Source organism: Falco cherrug, chromosome 5, assembly GCF_023634085.1.
Source record: "Falco cherrug isolate bFalChe1 chromosome 5, bFalChe1.pri, whole genome shotgun sequence".
NCBI lineage: Eukaryota > Metazoa > Chordata > Aves > Falconiformes > Falconidae > Falco > Falco cherrug.
Genome location: NC_073701.1, coordinates 21,037,426 through 21,059,809, shown reverse-complemented (window position 1 = coordinate 21,059,809; position 22,384 = coordinate 21,037,426). Strand labels below are relative to the sequence as shown.

The window sequence follows — 22,384 nt, the reverse complement described above, 5'->3', positions numbered from 1 at the left end:
GTATGGCATGTTGATAATTTGAGGTGGTTGATGTTTGGGTATGGATTGGAAAATATGGCTTGGGAAAAGTTGTATCTTTCTCATTAACTAAGCATTGTCAGTTTCCTGGAAGCTGTATGCAATCAATGCTGATGATAATACTGTCCCTAACCCCCCCCACAAAAAAACCCTAAAAAGCAAGATGCCACATGATCTTAGCCATATAATCTACTCACAGTTTCTGTTTCAATTATATATAACTTTCTACAGGCAGGAACTTTAAATATAAGCTCTTGCTAAAGAAAAAGCAACCAACCAAAATACTACTATAAATTTTCTCATCTAGTGACCTTATCAGCATATGGAATTCATAATTTAGAATAAAGTAAGATTCTTCCCTGTGGAGGGAGATTGTCACTATAATTAAATTTCCAAAAGAGATCTAGAATGGTCCCTGGGTCATGTCTTGAGTTTTTCTACATAGGGTTAATTCCTAAATTTATTATAACTTGGGATTTATAAGTGTATGCATGTTGTATGAGACAGGTTGGGTGCCTGCCTTTTGCAAGGTGCTCTGTACCCAATATCCATCCAAAGTCAGTAGGAAGCTGCAAGGGCTTTAGAGCACCTCTGCATTCTGGCCATTTAAGCATTAATGGATTTGAGGAATTAAACAGCATCAAGCATAGCAAATATTGACCTCTCCTCAGAAAATATTTACCATCTCATTTATTGTTGTATGTCCCCTGCACTAGAATGATATGTTGACATTAGCAGCTATGATTTGCTAGGTTCACTAATGTTCTAAATTGACAAACTCAGCTATTTACTTAAAGGCCCCTTGGATTGATATCTGGATGCTTTATTCGTTGTAAAGGCATCTGTTCCATGTTAAAATGTCACTTTGGTTTTAGGTATTTCTAGCTTTATAGCGTAATTCTGAGCCTCATTTATTTTATATTAACAACTTGCCAATTTTGTGAGTAATAATATGGCAAGTGTTCGTATACATGAAATATGTTGTAAGCTGAACATTTCCAAGCCTTGTTTAAAGAAGCATTTGAAGTAGCACACAAATTTTACAAGCTGGGAAACTGAGGCATACAGCTGTAAGGGATTCACTGTAATAGGTTTATTAGCAGGTAATCCCCTATTTCGTAAAAGGCTTAAGACCTTAGTCACTTGAAAACTGGGGTGTTGGGCTTATGTGTAGTCAGGAGTTCTGAAACACTTATTTTCTGTATAGAATCTGTGTTTCCTGGTTTCCAGAACTTGGATCTACAGTCTTAACAGCTAGTGTATATTTTCCATGTCTCTTTCCCCATCGCTAGAGCTCCTAAGTATTTCTTCTGTAGAATAGTCATAAAGTAGAAAAAAAATCTTCCTGTTGTAACTCTTGGTTCTGCGAGAGCCATTCTGTGTTTGAAATTAGGATGAGTACTGGGTCCATCATTTAACACTCTCATGTTGTATTTTGGCTTACCATTACCCATCCATGACACTCTGAGCAATCTGGAAGAAAGAATTAGGAAGAAGAGAAAGGGTCAGCTGACAGAACCTGATCAGGCCAATTACACATTCCCTTGCTGTGATTAGGAATAAAACATAGCACAACCGCCACATCTATCCTGCACTCTCAGGCTATCCAGCTTTAAAAGTGTGTCACTTAAGCTCAGACTATACAAACACAAGAAGTGGTCAAGATGTAATTCATAAAATGTTTTATGATTTGATTCATAAAGATTGTCTGATAAAAATACAAGGTTTAGCACAGGCATTTACAATGAAGAAAATATTTAGACTTCTCTTCTGTTTCTGTCCCAAAGCCCTGAACAGAAAAAGGATTCTTCCCTTAAACCTCTCCCCAGCTTCCTGGAAAACACCTGTTTTCCTCTTTAAATAAGAGCTTTGGAAAGGGTGTTGAAGGGATTCACAAAGACAGAGCCAAGCACAAGTTGGTACACAGTGTAATTATGGAGAGCACATGTTTTAATGGTGATAGCCTATTAAGTTTTATAATCTGAAATCAGTGACATTTGCAATAATTATTATTAATAGCCCAGATTCTTACTAGTCATATTTAAGTGGACCTTTATGGCTTAACTAACTAAAGTAATCAGCTTCCAATGGTGTATTATATTAGCCTAAATCATAGAACAGTTGTGTTTTAAGATGTGCATTCAGTAGCTCTCTCTACCTACTTATTATGCTGTAAATAAGGTAAAAATAACTCTTAACACTGTTTACCCTAAATTGCTCAGAGGTCGCTAATGGAAAGCCCCACTGAAACCCAGATACAGTTTTCCATAAAGTTGAAGGAAAGACTGTTGCTGTTTATGACCTTCATTGAACCTGAGATTATGCGAGCTGATGCACAGCACCTTGATCCCAGTCAAGTGATTCCAGCACCTTGGGATCAATTCTTTCACCACCTAAACCTTGCATAACACATTCTCTGAATATTGTGCCAGCACTAATTTCTTTACTGCTGACACTTTTGCTAGGAAGACTGCTGCTAGTCGTCTGAGAGAAAATAAATGAGATTCAAAGCAACAACAATGCAGGTGAAGAAAGGCTTATGAAAAATGAGTACGGCAAAGGAGAATTTGGAAGACTCCTCTCAGAAATGTGTGGTGGGTTGAAGTGCCTGCCTGCACCCTAGTCACACCTGCTGGGGTCTTCAGAACTGTGTGTAGTTTTAAATTGTCTGAGGATACTGCAAAAGCTCTTTTGATGCCGCAAAGGCTCATATGCATTAGGGAGCCACTGGGAACAGTTTTTCTGAATAGAAAGGTGACACTTTAAGAGTCTTCTTTTTTTCTTTTTAAACTGTAGTCATACTTTTATCAAAGGCTTTCCTTACAAACTGTTTTATTTCTTAATATAGACAGTATTAGCTGGTCTCTTAAAATAGTTTAAATGCTAAATTCAGAGTTAAAAGTTTTCTATTCTTGGGTTTTGCGGGTTTTTTTGTTGTTGTTGGTGGTGGTGTTTGGGGTTTTTTAAGGACATACAACATCCAGAATGCTTTTCCTAAATCTGTTTCTGGGTTTGATGTAAGCAGAGAATATCATCTCAAAGAGATGGATCAGAACCCTTGTAACAATAAGTTAAATAATTCTTAAGAGGTGAGAAACTAATTGACTCTTCAAAGCCACTTTTCTCAAAGAAGTTAACAATCACAGGATGCATGAAAACAGCTTATTTTTTTCTTCACCTTTACTAACATGGCATCTCTTTCTGTTTAACTTACCTGTGTGTTTGGTACCTATTTTAAGTGAATTAAAGATGAGCAATTCACAGAAGTAACGGATATTCTGTCAGGCGATTACCACTTGTTTTCTCAGCATGTTCTGCAGATCCATCTAAAGAATGGATCCTGTCATTGCGAAAATCAATTGGTGTTCAAGGTGGTCAGCATTTACTGACACAGATAGTTAGCACTATAGAAAATATAGAGTGTAAAGGAGACACTCAAAATATGTTTTTGTCGGTCTATATTTGGGTCTGTTAAATGGTGCTTTGTGTTATAGGCTGTTGGTGAATGTCAAGATTTGCATTTGTTCTAGATATTGCATGCTACAATGCCTGTTAGTAGCTGTGTACCTGGCATGTCTGTCAATTTTGTGTCTTGACTTCTGGGTATGCTACAAAAATATGCTGTATACCAAATGTAAGTGGAGTGGGACAAGGCTATGTTTGGAAGACAAATGTCAGAGCTGTGTGAAGGCAGAGTTGGCAAAGTTATCCTATCAAAATAATATTTTAATATCGTGTAATAATTTATATTTTAGCTATTCTTGTTTTTGTACTTGTTAAGACATACTCATTTAGATGATTTTTATCTGGTTGTCTTAGCTTTCATTAACAGTACACTGAAATTCTTTATAAATACTTGCAACAGGATATTGCAAAGAAGGAGAAGTTTGTAGCCATCATATGACCAGACATACCTAAATGACTATTCTTAAGGATTTGTCAGTAATTGTCTGTATTGTCCAACCAGGTGGTCCACAGAAGGTGTCCTTCTAGCTCACTGGCTTTCTTTTAGACAGGCAGAAATTTCCCAGTAACTCAGAGCTCAGAAGTGATGCTATCTCCACTGCAGCTCTGAGAGGTGAGCAAAGGAAGAACATATGTAACAGAATCATAGCCAGAAGTCATCTACTCCAATCCCTGCTCCAATCAAGGCTAACTTTAGAGTTAGGTCAAGTTGCTTAGAATATTTTACAGTCAAGATTTTAACATCTCCAAGGACAGAGGTTCCACAACCTTTTGGGAAACTTGTTTCAATAGTTAACCACTCTCATTGTTAATTTATTTCCTTACAAGCAGTCAAAATTTCCCTTACTGCCACTTACATCTGTTGACCCATGTCCTTTTTCTGTGCACATCTAAGAAGAGGCTAGTTCTGCATTCTCTATAGTCCCCTTGTAGGTAGCTGAAATAGGCAATTCAATCCCACCTTCACCTTCTCTTCTCCAGGCTAAACAAACCCATTTCCCTCAGCCTCTGCTCACACATCATGTGCTCTAGCCCCTTAACCATCTTCATAGCCCTGTGTTGAACTAACTCCAGCCTGTTTCTTTTCTAGTGGAGGAACAGAAACTGCACAATCTTCCAGAAGCAGACACATACGTGCCAAGTAAAGGGCAATCTGCTTTCTCATTGATCTGTTGGCTGCGTTGTTACTAACGTGGTCCAGGATGCAGTTTGTCTTCATAGTGACAAAACCACACTGCTGACTCATGTCCAACTTGTCCACTAGGGCCACCAACTCCTTTTGTGCAGAATTGCCCTCTCGCCTGCTCAGTCACCAGCCCATACTGTTATATGGAGCTATTGCATCCTAGTTACAGGACTCCAAATTTATTTTGCTGTACTTCGTGAGTCTCCATGTTAGCCCAGTCCCCCAGGTTGTCTCTGTCTCTTTCCAGGGGTCTCTCTGAATGGCAGCCTCACAGTGTCTCAACCTTTGCCCCCACTTGGTGTCATTCATAAATTTGCTGAGGGGGGGTTCTCTTCTTTTGCAGGGTCTGTCAATGAAGATGCGAGACAGTGTCAGTCCCAGTATCAGCCCCTGACAAATACCCATAAAAAACAGACACAGTTAGACATTGAATCACTGAGCACTATCCTTTGAGCCTGGCTATCCATCCAGTTTTCCATAGTCCTCCTGTTTAGACCATCTCTTGAATGTGCTTTTGACTGATTTTGACCTTGCATAATTCAAGGTAAATTACATCCACTGCTCTGCCTGCATCCACATAGATACCAGTTTTATCATAGAAAGTGATCGTGTTGGTCATGAACAATTTTTTCTTTTGTAAATATGTAGTGGCTGTTCCTAGTCGTGTTCTTATCCTTTATGGATCTGGAAATGGCTTCTAGGGAGGCTTGCTACATAATCTTCATAGGGACTGAGGTGAGGGTGACCACCTCAGCCAGGTGTCCACCTCCCTGGTACAGCTTTTACTGAGGACCAGCTGGGACTTGGAGGAAGGAGGGTTGGGATCTTAAAAGAGAATCTTGCACCTGTAGAGGCTTTACCATAATACAAGAAATACAAAAGCACATGCAGTTAGTTAAGCTGGGTTCAAGTGTGCAGTTTCCTCATCAGTGAAGGAAATAGTTGAGATACAACCTACATATGAAGTCAACTTCAGATAGTCATTTCAAATTGAAAAAGAAATATTCTTCAGGTTTACAGTCCATCTGATTCCTTTGATCACCTCTTTTCATGTACCTAGGGTGAAAATGGAAAATCTTGGGCATCAAGAATTGCAGATTCAGTTCCTAACTTGGCTTTCCTTGCTTAGAGAAGCACCTGTATAAAATTGAGATTGTTTTGTGACAGTGAAATGGGGGAAACCTGAAAATTTTGATACTGGATAGCTAGAAGAATTGCCATCAACAACTGGTTATTTCAGTAGAATTTTTTTTTTTTCATTGCTAAAACTATTACTGATTTCTGCTTGTTCCCACACCCCCCCACCACCACTTTGGAAAGTACAAAGCCCTTAAATAATTCCCTTATTCCTCAGAATTGCAGCATATGACTGATAACTGCCTTTAGAACTCCTAATAGCTAAATTACAATTATTATGCAAAGACCTACAATAGACAGTTATATGGATTGTTAAATGACTTTGCCTTTTTCGCAAACCATAATCATTTTCCTTTATTAGCTGAAGGATTTCATAATTTAAGGAAGATGAGAACCTATAAGTCACACTTTCAAATAAGGAACATGGATATTGCAAACATTAAATTCTCCCATAAAAATGTTAAGGCATCATTAAACTAGGATCAGATTAATACAATTCAGTCAACTCTAGATAGATATCTCCTGCAATAGGCTGAAACAATACCTAGTGATATAGGATGTATAAGATTTTACTACAACCAATTTATAAACCTATAAAACATACAGGTATCACTCAAAGCCAGCATTAATTTTGCATGCCTTGTATTAAATCAAGTGAGTTTGGTAAGGAAAAATATTCCCCTCCCTTAGTGTATCTCCCTTTCTATTGTTAGCTGCTATCATAACATCTTACTTCTACCGTAAGTCAGATGAGAGATGCCTTCTGGTAGAGGTTGACCTGAGAATCTGTGCTTGATTTATCCATCTGTTTAGGTGTCTGAAAGATTTTAAAATGAATTTTCAGGGCATAATTTAGTTCTCACTTGTACCACTGTAAATCTGGAGTCATTCTGTGTTTGTTCCAGAATAACAGCAAGCAGGGTTTGACCCTGAGTTTAGTCAAATTAAAAACAAAGGCTTGCAAAATCTCTTCTACTCAGCTGAGCAAAGGAAGGGAGATAGTTGGGGGAAATTAAGGTTTAGACTAAAGACTCTGTGCGTGTTCCTTCCAAAGGTATGAGGTAGCTCTGTGGATCTGGAGAAAGCAATTTCAGAAAAATGAGGTGGAATCAATGAGACAAGTGCTTTAGTTACCAGCGTGCCTTTGAATGCACACCTGCTGTGAAGAGTACAGCTGACCTTGGACTTGACTGCTTCTAATTCCTAACCTGCTCATTCAAATTTAGCTTGGATCAGTTTTCACGTGATTCTCAGTAAGGCCCATGTGGAATATGTCTGTGCTGCTTGGGTGGTAATGCTGGCCCAAAGCATTGCCTGGTAAGCAATCAGTGGCCAAATTGGTTTGGTGCAAAACCAATCCTTTAATTTGGGGTAACAGGAAGAAAAAATACTGGTTAATAGCAGGGGAGGGTGTTGTTGGCTATGGTGTCCTCTTATGAACAATCTTTGGAACTTCTTTTAGGGCAGCATCTCTCATTCTTCATGTAGGCACACATACTCTGTGGCCAAAATGGAAATGCAGGCGTTCCAATACATGGTCTATGTTTTCTATTTGTCCTGTGACTTGTGTCTGACAAGTGCTAGCATACATATTTAAAGTGTTGTACATATCGCCCAATTTTGACCTCTGTTCCATACCTGTATTTGAACGTGTTAGCATGGATTTCCAGAAACAGAGCAGATTTATCTCATGCATTTGTGTGTGCATATGGAAAGAGAAGTGAAGAAGTGAGGGGAATGTTTCTCCCACACACCCCACTTCCCCAGACATGTTGTCAGTGCATTATGTTAAAAATAGATCAGGGTGTGAAAATAAGCTGTACTATACATGTTCTATGTATTAGTAACCAGAGTGTACATACCCTCCTCTACTAAATTCATCACAGTAAGATCCAGAGGTTGAAGCTAGACTTAGAAGGAAACAACAGAAAAGGAAAAAGAGTAATTTGCTAAGCTGAGCACAGCTGGTGTGGCTCTTAGGAGACTTACAGCAGCAGTACAGACAGAATCTCTTCAGAGGCACTGTTCAATGGCTAGATGGAAAAAAAATTAGTTAAATCAGTTCTGTGAAGCCAGACTGGACCGTGTAGGACAGAGAAACTTGTATATACTGGCCTCTTTAACACAGGCTAAACTGCGTGCACCCTGTATGCTGAGAGACAGGAACACTTACAGGCACAATAGTATTTGTTTGTAAATCTGTGTTCATGATCAAAAATGCAAGAGCACAGGAAATTTCAAACATTGTAAAAGATGAGTATAGATTAGTTCCTTTGTACAGTTTTACCATTTGTGTCTAATAAAAGTTGTGTGATTTAGATTGGTATTTGCAGTATTCCCCAAGGTCTTCGTAGGACAGATCCTAGACTACCCCACTCATTGAATCGTCTAATGCAATTGAATTCTGAGTGACAGTCAAAATTATACATAGTTAGTAAAAAGTGTTGTTGTATTTAATCATATAATTGTGCACCCATTTAGATCAGCCCAGCAATCATAAGAACCCTTATACACAAGTAGCTTTACCTATGTGACTTGTCATCAGTAAGTAGGAAAGCTCACTCAGAGGGTATTCTCATGCAGAGTATTTAAAGCTAGCTATATGCCAGCAAAACACATTTCAAATAATTCATTATTGTGGATGAGGACTGTGTTTGAATTAGGGTTTTTGCATGCAGCCATCTTGTTGCAAAGTAAAGATGCTACCCTGATTATATCTCACATGGAAGAAACTGTGAAGCAATTTCTGCTATATTTTACCAATTTAACTGTATAAGGGGGAAAAAAAGCATAAAATAATATTTCAGCCTAGATTCCAGCCTAGACACCTGTTGAAGCTTTCCTGAACTTCCCTGTCAGTATATTCTCCCATTAACAACTTCTGAACCTGTTTAGTAAATATCATCCAAATTTGATAGAGGAAGTAAAGTTTCAAAAATTATTATCTTCCCCTAAGATTAATTGAAAACAAAAGTCTCAGGCTATAATGTGGATACCCAGATTAGTGCTGTCAGTGAGGAAAAGGCATTTACAATTCAGCTGCTGCATATACTCTACAGCAGCAGCCATCTGGTCCATCAGCACCATGCATAGTTGTGGGCTTGTAGTGCTGTAATAGCTGGAGATTGGTGAGAATCACTGATGAGTGATGAGGAACTGGTGCGATTGTGGCCTCACATCAGTGGTCTAAAGGAAATACCTCACTGAACAACTTTGTTGTTTAAACTTTGTGTTTAATGAAATATTTTAAGATTAGAGCCACTTGGTGCTAAATCCCCCAGTTGCAAAGAGGAGGACATCCAATGGCGAATCAAGGCAGAAGTGAGGCGGAGATTTTACTCTGTCCATTTGCAAGTAATGAGCTTGGTTCATTCCATATGGCTGGTAATTGCTATCAGAATAAGTCACGAAGTGAGCTAATATCTTTGCTCACACACAAATTGTTGAAACATATTTTCCAAGTCAGAAAACAACTGATTAGTTGAATCACTAGCTTGGGAGTTGAGAGACCTGATTTAACTTTCTGCTCCACCTTAGGCTTTTGGAGTTGCCATATGCAGGCATTTAAAATACAGCTTTGCTGCAGACTGTGGTGAAGCATCAAGGTCTGCTAGTTAGTTTTTAATGAGCCAGGTTGGAAGCAATCTGTGGCAGTACTCAGTTAACTTATCTTCAGCTTCATTTTCAGTTCATCCATTAATTTAACATGTGGCAGTTGGATTTCAGGGTGTTTCATGAAGTTCAGCAGGGATCAAATATAATCCAGCACCCTGATCAATCACATGAAATAAATTTAGCATTAAATGACCCAATGGTCATCTCAAGTTAGATGTTAATTGTCTATCCGTAGGGACTCAATTGACTTCATAAAATAGGACAGATGGGCTCTGTAGTGCTGAAGATGAAGGGCAAAATAGCTAGCAAAGATCCCCAAGAGGCCATATTTGGAACATGATTCATCTCACCTAACTTTAAAGATCCCCAACCCTAATTACCTTTATAGTTGGTGGAGTGTTTAATGCTTTTTGGAGAGTGATTAATTTACCTTATTTGAAGCATCACCTTGATGAGATAAATTGTTTGGTAGAAAGGCACCTAGCTGAGATGGGAATCTAGAAGTGGCCCTCTATTGGGCCAGGTGAATCCAACCTTGGAGCCTTTGCAGTAAGTGACCTTGATTATTTAAAGATTGGAGTAGTATATCTGTACTACAGCTTGTAAATATGAGAATAAACACGCTTTCTTTACTCTGCCTTAGCTCCCTGCCACGTGTCTCTGTCATGCTCTGGGGATAATACCTTTAGGAAGCTGTAGAAAGACAAGGTGGAGGTCAGACCTCTTATCAGACCAAAAACTGTAGCTGGGAAAATGATAGAGGCTTTCAAGCCCTTCTTGAGGATATTAATATGCATGGACAGTATGTTAACAGGAAACCTTTCAGCATCTTAGATGAGATAGCTGAACTTTATTTCAGTTAAACAGCTGAGCTCAGAAGTGACAGTCGTGAGAAGAACCTTATCAACATTTGCAGTTTTATTAGTAAGGGTACTGTCAAATGAAGCCTTAGAAATGTCATATGGTTAAGCTCAGCATAGTCGATAGCAGAATTTTATAGTATTGGAAGGCAGGAGGGGTTTTACTTGTAGTTTGTGATCGGCATTCTTGGGTTTATTAGCATTGATGTTTCAACCTGAGGAGCAACTAAAAGGCTTTATCGCTCACCGAGGAGGGTGAAGTGCGAGCAAAAGGCCACGAGAGGGAGCTCTTGGAAGCAGTAAAGCCGTCGGGTTTCTCCTCATCAAGCAGCAGGTTACCTTTAAAAGGCACTCAGCAAAGGTGTTAAACTTTCAGAGGCCCACGGCATCGGTAAAATAAAGGTTTTTTTCTGGGACGTAACTCTCCTGAAAAGTTAGAAATCGACTTGCAGAAAAAAACCCAAACAAACAAACAAAAAAACCCCTTGACAACCAAAACCCACATGAAGCCACTTTGAAAAGATGTGCCTATTAAAAATGACATCTTCACTAGATACCACAATGCCTATAATTTAAAGGTCAAATGTTTTAATTTCTGATTCTTTTATATTTATTTCAAGTAGAAAAATACATTATGTTACATAGATATGATGTCATTTTGCTGGTGAATATGAACATAGGAGTGTACAAGGGGTCAGACCTGCTCAGAACATTTAGCTCAAGCCACATGGTAACAGTGTCATTCTCCACTTGTCATACTTGTAGTACATTTCTCTGTACTGTTAGAAGCCTCCACTGGAAAAACTCTGGATGTTTTACAGAGTTAAGAAGGAATTAAACACATATCTGAACTCCTAGCCAGTCTTAAAAAATGAATGTAGCAGTAAATGGCTCGTCATGTCAAATACATAGGACTAAATCTGGATGTTAATTTTGTAAGCAAAGGGATTCAATTTACTCTGTAAAACAATTAAAAGAAGACAGAAACTTACAATCTGTTTCTTGAAAAGAGTAATGTCTATTTTAAAATAACTTTCTACCCAGAGCAGCCTGCCTGTCTCACATGATATCAATTGTGTGTGTGCGGGGGGGGAAACACAACTGAAAAAAACCCCACAAAACCTCAAACCAAAACCAACACTAGGCATTTACAGCACTGCTTCTTTATGGAAAAATCAAATTCAGGTTTTAAAACAACAGAAGTTGACAGCTAGGTGTCCAGATCCACATTTAGGCATTTTTTGCCGAAGGTTTTGCTTTTCAAACTGACACCTCAGTTAGTTTCCCCTTTTTTTTATTCCCCATGGGCAAGTTAAGGCTACAAAGAGGCCTGTGTTCCTGTGACCAGGTTTGAGGAGGTAGAGGGTGCATTTTTTTAAATATAGAGTACATTTTAAGATTACTCTGGATTATTCTATTGGTCTGGTAGTCTGTCTCTTTTTTGAAAAAATGGTTCTTTAGTATGTTTTTTTTAGTATTTCTTGTTTCAGAGCAAACAGGCAAGGATTCCTTTCAAGAACATTAATCAGAGCTGAAGTTTGTTCCTCTTACCCATAAGCAAAGCAGACCTGTATGAAAACTTCATTAACCTAAAGCACCTACTCCAACAGGCAGGATGAAAAATTAGCATATTTGTGGATACTTACTGCAGTTTAGTTTTGCTTTGAGTGGCATTCATAACCTTCTCTTCTTTACAGTGTACCCTCTGACAACACCACTGAGTGATCTGGATCTAGCCGTCAGTGAGAACATCATACCTCTCCAGGCCAATAGCCACAGCATCCATCCCTCTCTCTGCTTCCTAGACAGACAGAATGTCAGTATCAGACACCTTCAAATACCTGCTGGCATACCATCTTCAAAGCAGTGTAGTCAGATAGGTAGAAAGGAAAGCAACAAGACTGTCCCCACATAACTCAAAAGGTCTTGGCGCTTCAGTGTTCACCCTCCCATCGCTTCAGAAATCGCTTTTAGCAACGGGCTAAAAAGAACTATGGTAGTTACTTTTGTCTTCAGAGTATAGCACAGCATCAAAACCTCTGATCCACCTTTTGTATTGCTATCCTGATTTAAATATATTAGAAAGAAACAGCACGTTTGGTTGATTTTTCTCAATACTGCACTTAATTATTCCTTCTTGCAGAAGTATCATGCTTTTAAGTTTTCCTGTGATGTTTCCCCCTCTGCCCTGTTGTGAATGTGACTATAGTGGGATTTACAGAAAGAAAGAGTTTAATGCATACAGACATGACAGCAGGAAAAGGAGCTGAGGTTGTGTTTGTCTTGATTGTTTATTTCAAAAGTATGGTGAGAAAGATTCAAAACCACCTGAATGCTTTCTGAAAGACAGCATTTTGGAGCCAGGGGCTATTACCTTTATACTTCAGTAGAATCTCTTTGCTTTTATGTCGCTGTTTCTAAAGTAAAAACAGGTTGAAGACAGGGAGAAAGAACATAAATTCTGAGTGCCTTTGCCAGGCAAAATTTTGCTGAAACTAGAGAGTTCATATAAACAGGAACTTCCAGATAATGACAGCAAGAAACTTTTAACTCTAGTTTGGCAATTTCACAGTCTTCCGGTGGGAAAGGATGGGGCTGTATGCTGAAGCCATCTGTGGCAATACAAATAGCTCGATTTCCACTCTCTTCAAGGAGTCTGCTCTAGGTGATGTCACTGTCAAGGGTGAGCATCAAACATCAGTTGCATCATTTACTGTGTTATGCGAGCAGGGTTTTGCATTTTCAAATGTGGCAGAGCCAGTAACATACTGCCTTCATGTTAAAACTCCAAGAACACCAAGTAATTTTATTTTCCTTTAAAAGGCCTTCACTTTTGTAAAAAAAAATAAATACTAGTGGAGGGCATGTATCTGCCTTACTGCTTTAAAATTGAATTCCTTCCCAAATTCTGCACTCTTGTTATCTGCACTTACCAACAATAACAGACAAGTGAAATCCAGATCCTAAGAACATTAAATTACATCTGTACTGGGTGCTTTAGTATGCTTAAGTTTAAATGCATCCTGCAGCTGGTTCAGCTGGTTTTCAGGTGAGTGCAACCTAGCACATGGGCCAGAAGACAGCCACTCTGTGTTCTAACACTTCCCCCATTTGACAAAAAGGGAAGGAAATATGTGGGGTATACTGCTATCTGGAGGACCACATTCCCATTAATACAAGCAAATAAAAACTAATTAGCTTCCTTGTGGCTGTCAACAATTTGTTAAAGGATAACGATTTTTTTTTTTTTTTAATAGTTCTCTACTGTCCACTGCAGAAAGGTACATGAAGGCTTCTTCATTGTGGACAAGAAACAGCTAGCAGCTCTCTCTTGTGCAAGTGTCTGATTCTCAGATTTGCTTTTTCTGATTTGAATTCCAGATCTGCATGGTGCTTCACTTTCACGGTAGTCAAGAAGTCTGTAGCTTTATACCACAGTAAAGTTAAAAAAAAAAAAAAAAACCAACAAAAAACCCCACACCAAACAAAAACCCCCACATTAATACATCCATCTTGTATCCAGTTTATTTAATACCATAGCAGTGAATACAGGTAAGAAGTTCTTGAATCTGGCAGTGCTAGAGCTGGCGAGATACAGCTACCTGACAGATTGACAGTCTATTAGTAGTTCTGGAATTCCGTGTGTGCTGGAAAGCTGAAGGGTGTACATGAGTGGTCTTCAAGTTCAGCCTCATAGACATTGACAATACAGTTAAACACACTAATCCCGATAGGGCAGAGCAGCATCTGCATAGGAATAAACCAACACTGTGCCTGTCAACACTGAGAACTAATTCCAATATTTGTATTCTTAAAACAAGTGAAATAAACAGTAGCTTTTCCTTTAAAAAGATCTTTGGTCAACACTTATTAAAATGTGCTTTAGTTTTGTTTTACAACAGTAATGCTAAGATTATATAGCTTTTTTATATTGGTGGGGTGGACATTTGAAAATCAGTATTCTGCTGTGACTGATAAAGCACTCTTACTAGTTTCAATGCAGGTAAAATTTCAGAGCTGAGGTAGGCTTCAACTCAGCAACTTATAAAGACTGGATCTCAGCTGTCCTCTGAAATGGGTAGGAGGCACTAATTTATTTTCAGATCAGTCCACTTTCATAATTTCTGTATTAGCACAGCACTTTCAAACACACCAGGCTAAGTCCTTATTTAGTTGTCTACAGTAAGAGCTCTGAATGTCAACTGACAACATATTTAGACCCATTTGTTGTTTAATATCCACATTTGAAAAGTGTTAAATAACATTCCTTAGCACTTTCTCAAGTAGTATCTCAATATCATAGTAACGACTAGTTGTAAGTACATGGGTCCTTAGGAAAAACACTCTATGCAAAGCTAGGAGCACAGGTCTTACCAGCAGGCTGACCTTTAAATCCAGGCAGACATCCTAAAGAATTTGTGCTTTTTACCAGTCCATGTGCTTTCCAAGCTCCCACTCCCATCTAAAATTGAACAGGCACATCTACCTTACAGGTAAGGAAACTTGTTACAGCCGGTGAAAATGCTCTGTGAAAAGGATCAGCCCAAGATGTTGCTCTGGCCTTACAGCTGCGCTAGCTTTAACATTATTTCACTAAGCAATGACCTTGCCAAACTCGTCCAATGCTCACTGATTAACATTTCAGTTCCCACTTCCCTCAACCCTCTCTACTTTCTTTCATCACTCAAAAAAAGAAAAAAATCAATACTGAAACAGGAGACAATACTGCTTTGTTTATCTGCTTCTGTACTTCTGGTGCCTCTGCAAGGCAGCTTTGCAGATAAATACCTTTTGTAGATTTGGTGTCTAAGCATTTAATTCATATGAATTTCAGCAGGTGTTAGGCACCTTTAGGCACATGAGGATCTGAGCCATCCTTCCTTGAGTTAAATACAGATACAGTATCACACAAAGCAGCAGTATTTTGCTTTTCTTTAGTGCAAGAAGTGTTCCTGCACAAAAGCCACGACTACTTCTCAGACTTCTGAAGTAAGACTTTGGCCAGCAAGCCTGTTTACTGGAAATAACTGTTTATACTTCAGCCGCATTCTTGAAGCTCTATGCAAGATCATGCTGGTGTTGAAGAAATACCAACTAAAACTCTCCTCTGAAGAACTTATGAGATAAAGAGTGAGAGGAGCAGCTTAGAGTTTAAGTGACATAGCCCTAACACAGTAAATCTGTAGTAGAACTGGAAATAGAAGGTCATGTCTTCTAGGTCTAGGCCCTGTCCACTTGACCATACTATCTCCTGCCTTTGGTTTCTACTTAGTCCTCCAGACATTGACCTTTGGAGGAAATTGACTGAATCCCAAGAGCTGCCTATGCTCCATTATTTCAGCTTGTTCCTACTTCAAAACTAACCATCTTTTACACAGATTTCCTTCTCTTTCCAAACACATTGTTGATTAACTTGGCCATTGACTTTGATCCACTTGGTCGTCTCTTTTCCTTCACTTTGAAATTGGAGGTGATATTCCTTAGGACTTTCATGAACATTGCCACAACTTCCTGATAATGTTCTGCTGCAGACAGTTCACAGAATTGGCACTTGTTATCTATTGCCAGCTTCTGTCCTTCATCCCAGCCAACTTCCCTCATATGGCATAAATCCTGTTTGTTACCAACCAAAAATACTGATGACTCAACCATTCTGAAATCAAAAACATTCCAGTTAGAGAAAAGATAAGTTACAATACTGTGCTATATACAGTGTGTATGAAAAGTATGTACGTTCAGGATAATAGGCATGCAAAAAAACCCAAAACAAACCAACCCCCTGACCTTGCCAGGTAGAGTTACACTTTTCCATTTGCCATAGTCAAACATCAAAGGATTTTCCAGACAACTACTCCCTATCAGTAAGTTTTCATTTTGGTTCCGCTACTCAGTGAATTTATGTATTTTTCATCCACTGCAGGTTTCATACTCTATACTGCTGGGTATATTGTCAGCTCCTGACTTCAGGAAGAAGCAAGCTGATCATTATCTTCATTTGTAGATAAGAGAGTGGAGTCAAAGAGATGCATCAGTGTCTGTGGCTTAATTCAGAAGAAAACACAGGAATTCCAATTCCAAGCTTTTGCTAAAATTACTCCTTCCAGAGAGACCTTAATTAAGAAAAGTCAGCAGTAAAATACACAGAAAAGTGTGGGGGTTTTGTGTTTAGGGTTTTTTTAACTCCACTTCTGATATAAGGAAAGGATTTCACTCGCATTTATTTAGAAAGCATCTCAGCTGACTGATGCAGGAATACACACCACAGTTTAGGAAACATTCATGGTACTAGATTCATTTATTGTGGGAAATGCTTTCTTCAAGCCCCACATTGGTGCATCTCCACTGGTAACAGAGTGGGAAAGTAAAAGCACAGACTGACTATGCCAGCTTTTTACCTGGCATAAATTGCAGCAGACAGATTTATGGCAATTATTTAAATAGTAGTGCTGTAAGAAATAAGAACAAAAATCCTGATGTACTTGTCTTTGGATTCGGTGAAATAGATTGCAATTTGCAACACAGTTTACCTTCAGGTACCTTATTGTTAATATTGTCTTACACCACTTGGATGTTGCTGGATTTTAACTGCTACTAGGATGCCTACAGCTCACAGAAACATTCTCAGCTTTTTTGTATGTTTGCTAAGGGGAAAAAAAAATAATGCCACTTACTTTTTACAAGCTCCTATGTGAGACTCTCGGATCCTGTACAACAATGCTTTCGCAAATGCAAATGATGCTCTGTCACTGATGTCGTAAACAATGATAAATCCATCAGCCCAGTGAAGTTCATCTGTGAGGGAGAGCTTCCCCCGCTGTGGCTGAAAAGTTCAAATTCACATACAAAAATAAAGTTACTGTTGTCACTTCAGAGCATTTTCTTTGTCACTGTGAATGTGAGAATGTTGTATCTTCTATTCCAAAATATATTGATAGGTTTACGTACTTGGCATTGAATTCAGATGATTCCTGCTCCAAAAGCCTAATAGATAACCATCACTACAGATTGCACTTTGGATCACTGATGAATTAATTATGAAATATTTACACTTAGTTTAAGCAATAAAATCGCATAACCTGTACAGCCAGTTATTATGCTGAATATTCTGCAGTTACGTAAGAATGAAACATACAGGAGCCACCAATATTTGTGCTTTCCTGGTTGTAGCCGTTTTGCATGTTCCTAACATTCTGACTATAGTAAGCGTAATTCTTTTCTTTTGTTTCTTCATTTGTGTTGTTTCTTCTTTGCATTGTTAAACTCTGAAACAGTATTTACTCACAGGATAATCTTCTAGAGAGCTAGAAAAAAACCCCTCCTTTCAATCTGCAGCTGACTTTCATAAAACTAGTAACAAGTCACTCAAGTGATAACGGGGTTATAACTATCCTTGAGTCCCTTCATCCCAAGAAACTTTCACACTTATGATTTCTAGAAAGCAACAGCTGCAAACTGTCCCATTAAGCTAAGGAATGTAATGTAAAAACTATTTTATATTAGCTTATGCCTGCAGATGATTTAGCAGCAGCTAGCAAGACCATGTGTCCCAAGCTAGGTAAAATACTGGGAGCTGACCAAAAAAAGAAAAAAAAAAACTAAAAAAAATAAAATACTTTTGCTTTGTGGAAAACCCATCTTGAATAGTAGTTTGATGACTGTTTGAAGTTGTTCCTCACTAGTTCAGTATTTTGCTACTTGCAATGCAATGTATCATCTCCACTGACATGTCACCCTGGTTGCCTTGATTAGCTCAGCATCAGGGCAGCACTATAGCACCGTAAACAGCTGGACTGGGAAGGCTATAACTTACCGTGAGGGACAGTAACTGAATGCTGGCAGCAAAAGGGGATGCATGAAAAAAAAGAAATTAAACAAGTTTCCAGAACCATCTGAAGACTTTAGTATCTTTAATACAATGAGTTTTTAGTGCTGTGGTGACTGTTAAGGGACAGTAAAGGTGACTTGTGTGTGTCACAGCTGTTTCTCAGAACAGGGATCCAACTACTAGAGAGAAACCCCAAAGAGCATGAAGGTTTCAGGAAATAGAAACAAAAATGGAAATGCTTCCTTCCCCAGTCTGGCCTCCTCCTGGGACCTGCTTTTCTTCCCCAGCTCCCATGGGATGCAAGAACTCCATACCCTACCCATCTCTTTCTAGAATCACCAGTTCTATCAGACAAAAAGCAGTATCAGCACTATGTGCCACCTACTCCTCTGCATGCACCAAGTCAGGAAGAAAGGAGCAAACAGATAAAGTTAGGCCTTGTTCCTAAGAACCGCTACAAGACAGCTCAAAGAGTGCTGGCAAGAGGAGTTGCACTTAACACAGCTGATCTCTGTTTTTAAAAGCAAAAAAGCCCAAACTATAGCAACAAAAGTCTCTACCCATAACGCAGTCTAATCTGCTTTACCCTAGCTAGCTGCCACTCCCAATGTTTTGAGTATCTTAATAAAAAGCTGTTCAGATGCCACAGGATTTAATATAACAGTAAGTGAAAGCTGTAAGTGGGCTTAGGAAAGGGGTCTGAGATAGGTGGAAGGAAGTCCACAGAACAGTAGCTTCTAACAGATTGTATGGCAAGGGAGGACTCCATGGCACAGTGGCTATTTCAGCATCCCCACGGCCTTGGGACAAGCAAGGTTGTTGCTTGTCTCTAGGAAGTCAGATTTGTTTGGTGGTTCATTTCATATGCTGACTGGGTTAAGGTTTTCAGTTCTCAAATTTAAGTGTGGGTCAGGCTTTCAGTGCTTCGGCTTTAGCATTACCATTCACCATTCATTATCCTAGTTGGTAAGAGGCAAGATCGCTACCCGAAACAGAACCTTGCGAGCTAATGTGATTAGCCAGACAGACCGACCTAGGTCTGCATGTGTTATACAGTACCTAAGTCCCTCTGTTCCTGTAATAGCAGGAAAGAAATTAATACAAAAACCTCTATTTCAAAGTGGTTTATTGTGATCAAAGTTCAGCTGGCAACACGTACAAGCCTACATTATGTCTTTCCTTGGATCTGTTCTGTGAATGCAAGTCTTACTTCCAGGCCTATGTACTTTGACCATTTCTGCAGACATGTAATAAACTGCTTGCTTTAGAAACTAAATCTCATCCATTTAGGGTATTTGAGAAAACTGCATATAATCCTATAACTTACCTCTGTATTTACCTATATAAGGCAGAAGTGGGAAAAAGTTACTTCTGTTAGTAATATTCCAAAATGCATTTACAAAAAATATAAGCAATGAAGGGCTTCTTTGATGAAATGGCAAAGTACCCAGCAGTTCCGAGCCACAGTAACTACAAAATTTCAGTCTTCTCAAAAAAACCAGCAAGCACAAATTCCCAAAACAGGTAGAAAGCATATAACCTCCCGACCCTTTTTACCATTACACAGATAGAATGAAGAAGAGCCTTTTTTTCCCCTCTAAAATTCTTACCTGTGAACAAGGGTCATAAATTTCCAAGTGTATCTGCCTCCCATCCAGGCATAAGTGTTTAGTGTAGATGCATTCTAAAAGATACACAGTATCCAAAGAAAAACAGCATTAGTAAGGGGGGATGGAGGTGAAAAGGCCACAAAGGTGCCTCTGAGGCTGGATAATATCGAGAGTTTTTGCAGGATTGTTTGTTTTTTCGGGGGTGGGGATGTATTTCAGTTTTTATGGAAGTCTGCAGGGAGTGGGGTGGGTGTTGAAGGTGGGTTTGTTTTGTTTTGTTGATCTTGGTTGGGGGGGGTTCCCTTTGGTGGTTTGTTTTGGGTTCAGTTGGTTGTTGTTTCTTTTTGGTATGGGGGTTTTGTTTATTTGTTTAGTTATGGTTTGGCTTTTTTTTTAAAAAAAATACACACTGGAAATAAGTCTATTTCCTTTTATAACACCTGGGCTGTCCAGCCACTCAGGCTAACCAACACCATTTCACTGTGATGCTCCCATTGAACTATTAGTGCAATTAATACTTTTAGACCCTAGCTTTCCTCTTCCCAAGTGGAGGCAAAGGAGATGCACAATGCTAGATTCTAAAATATTTCTGTAGCATCAGTTTGCAGATTTAGGACTCTCCACCAGCACTAGCAACCCTGAGAACTCTACTGCAGACAGACCATCACTATTATGTTAAGCAGCAGGTTGTTCTAAGTGTAACCAACCTGCGTTCATGGCACTAGTCATCAACAGGCTGTCTATGATATCATCTGTCAGAGTTACTAAAGCAGAGAGACAAGAACTAATGTTGGCACTACTGAAAATACACTTAAATCTGTGTAACATGGGCACAGATAAGGTCTGTGATGTCTGGAACTCAGCATCTTCAGTTCAGCACCATGTTCACCTTAAGTATTCTCCATGTACCTCTGTAAGAGTTCATCATCTTATGAACTACCAATCCAATGTATCTCAGTCTATAAAATCTGCAGCCCTTTGGTGGTTTCCAAAATTAGACAAATTTTTATATAAATACACTGACTCCACTAACAGGGGGATGATATTTATTTTATCACCCATATTCTCACTTTCCTCCCCCTTTCTCCTCTCTAGAAACAGAGCTAAACTTATGTTCCAACAGACATTTGTTAACAAATGAAAATGTTCTGTGGGTCTGACATGCCTTTTCTGAGACTTGCAGTATTGGAGGCTCCAAACAAGCAAACGTGTTTTTAGTTGTAGGTGGGTTAGAACACACATGGAGCACAGGGAGCACTGCGTAACTTACATGTGACAGCTTAAGACCTAGATAAGCCATCTGGGACACAAACTGTCTTTTCAGTCTGTGTTTGTATAGTAACAAGTATTGGTAGAGCATTTATGTACAATTGTAACTCTAGTTTTAGAATGAGTTCATTTGTATATATTCAATGTAATTCATCTTAGTACTTCTATTTTCTTTTATATTTATGGATCATGGGAAGCTACTCTGGTTTTTGTCAAAAAGCATTTTTGGAAAGAGTCCTTCACTACAGCAGGGAGGTAGATTGCAATCGCCTTTCCTTGTTAAGTTTTGGGACTTTCCATGTCCTGTCAGCTGGAGTGCACGCTTCCAACTGTTTGTATATCACTTAAACAGTGCTGCTACCCAGGATGTGAAAGTTCAAGTCCTGCTTTGCCATCTTCCAAGATCTTAGAAGTGTCTTAAAGATCAGTGTATTTGTTCTGGCATGAATGAGAAATTCCATCCTCAGCACAGCAAGGCTTTCCACAAAGCTATCAAATCAGTGCATTCCTGCAAAAGCAGGGGGCTTTGCATTATGCTTTGATTAACCAGTAGTGCCTGATAAACAATGTTTCACCTCTCCTCTAGAGCACAGAAGGAAATACTCAATAGAACAGGTATCGAAGTGGGTTTTGGGTTTTTTTAGTCCGTTTCTTTACTCTCTTCTTTATCTCCTCTCTGATTGAGCTTACTATAATCTACCCGTGCTTCGCACATGCCGCCCGGTTATCTTGGCTTTGAAGGAGCACTTCGCCAGCCGCCGTGCCCGGGTGCTACCGGAGTTTTAAGCGATCTCTGCACAGATACCCGGCTTGCCTTGTGCCGTCTTCAAAGCTCGTACTTAATCAGGAGCTCTGGCTGATAAGCAAGCGGAAACTTACATCTTGCCAAGTTCTGTGCAGCTGCGCTTCTGCCCAATTTCTAGTTCCAAGAAGCGTCCGAAGGGTCGCGCCCCGCGCTCCCCGGCGGACCCGCACCGCACGGCCCACGGGGAGGCCCCGCACCCCGCTGCCGCCCCCCCGCCCCCCGCCGCGCTCACCGGCGCTGGACGCGTACTCTCCGATGAACCGCCTGGTCAGGAACCGCACGGCCAGCGCTGCGGAGGGAAGCAGACGCCAAGTTTAGGGGGGTGGGGGGGGTCCCGCCGCCCGCCCCTCGCCTCCCCCGCCGCCAAACCTGCAGTAAAGTCAGGCCGGGGGTCACCGGCGCCGCCCGCCGCGCCCGTCCCCACCTTACCCGACTTGCCGGCTCCGCTACCGCCCAGCACGGCCAGCTTCACCTCGGTCATGCCGCCGCCAGGCCGCGCCCCGCCGCCTCCAGCTCCTTATAGCCGCCGGGGGCGGGCGCGGCCCCTCCGGCGACACCGCCCCGCAGCCCGCCTCCTGCCCGCGCCCCGCCGGC

The 22,384-nt window shown here is 40.0% G+C and overlaps 1 protein-coding gene across 1 annotated transcript; it reads right to left on the bottom strand.

The window, feature by feature from the left end:
• Positions 1 to 13,788: 13,788 nt before the first annotated feature.
• Positions 13,789 to 22,333, bottom strand: RERGL (RERG like). The gene is made up of 5 exons (XM_055712092.1): positions 22,220 to 22,333; positions 22,023 to 22,079; positions 19,717 to 19,790; positions 16,953 to 17,101; positions 13,789 to 15,934 (listed from the first exon to the last, which is right to left on the bottom strand). The coding sequence occupies exons 1-5, from the start codon at positions 22,269 to 22,271 to the stop codon at positions 15,652 to 15,654; spliced, it is 615 nt and encodes a 204-aa protein (XP_055568067.1). The 5' UTR covers positions 22,272 to 22,333; the 3' UTR covers positions 13,789 to 15,651.
• Between the last annotated feature and the right edge of the window lie 51 nt (positions 22,334 to 22,384).

What these genes read in the sequence shown, in the direction of transcription:
- RERGL (XM_055712092.1), bottom strand. Translation starts at nt 22,271, where the DNA reads ATGACCGAGGTGAAGCTGGCCGTGCTGGGCGGTAGCGGAGCCGGCAAG. An exon ending in TAGCGGAGCCGGCAAGTCGG is followed by an intron (nt 22,080 to 22,219) that starts GTAAGGTGGGGA and finishes TTCCCTCCGCAG; the next exon opens with CGCTGGCCGTGCGGTTCCTG. An exon ending in TTTATGACCCTTGTTCACAG is followed by an intron (nt 17,102 to 19,716) that starts GTAAGAATTTTA and finishes TGAACTTTTCAG; the next exon opens with CCACAGCGGGGGAAGCTCTC.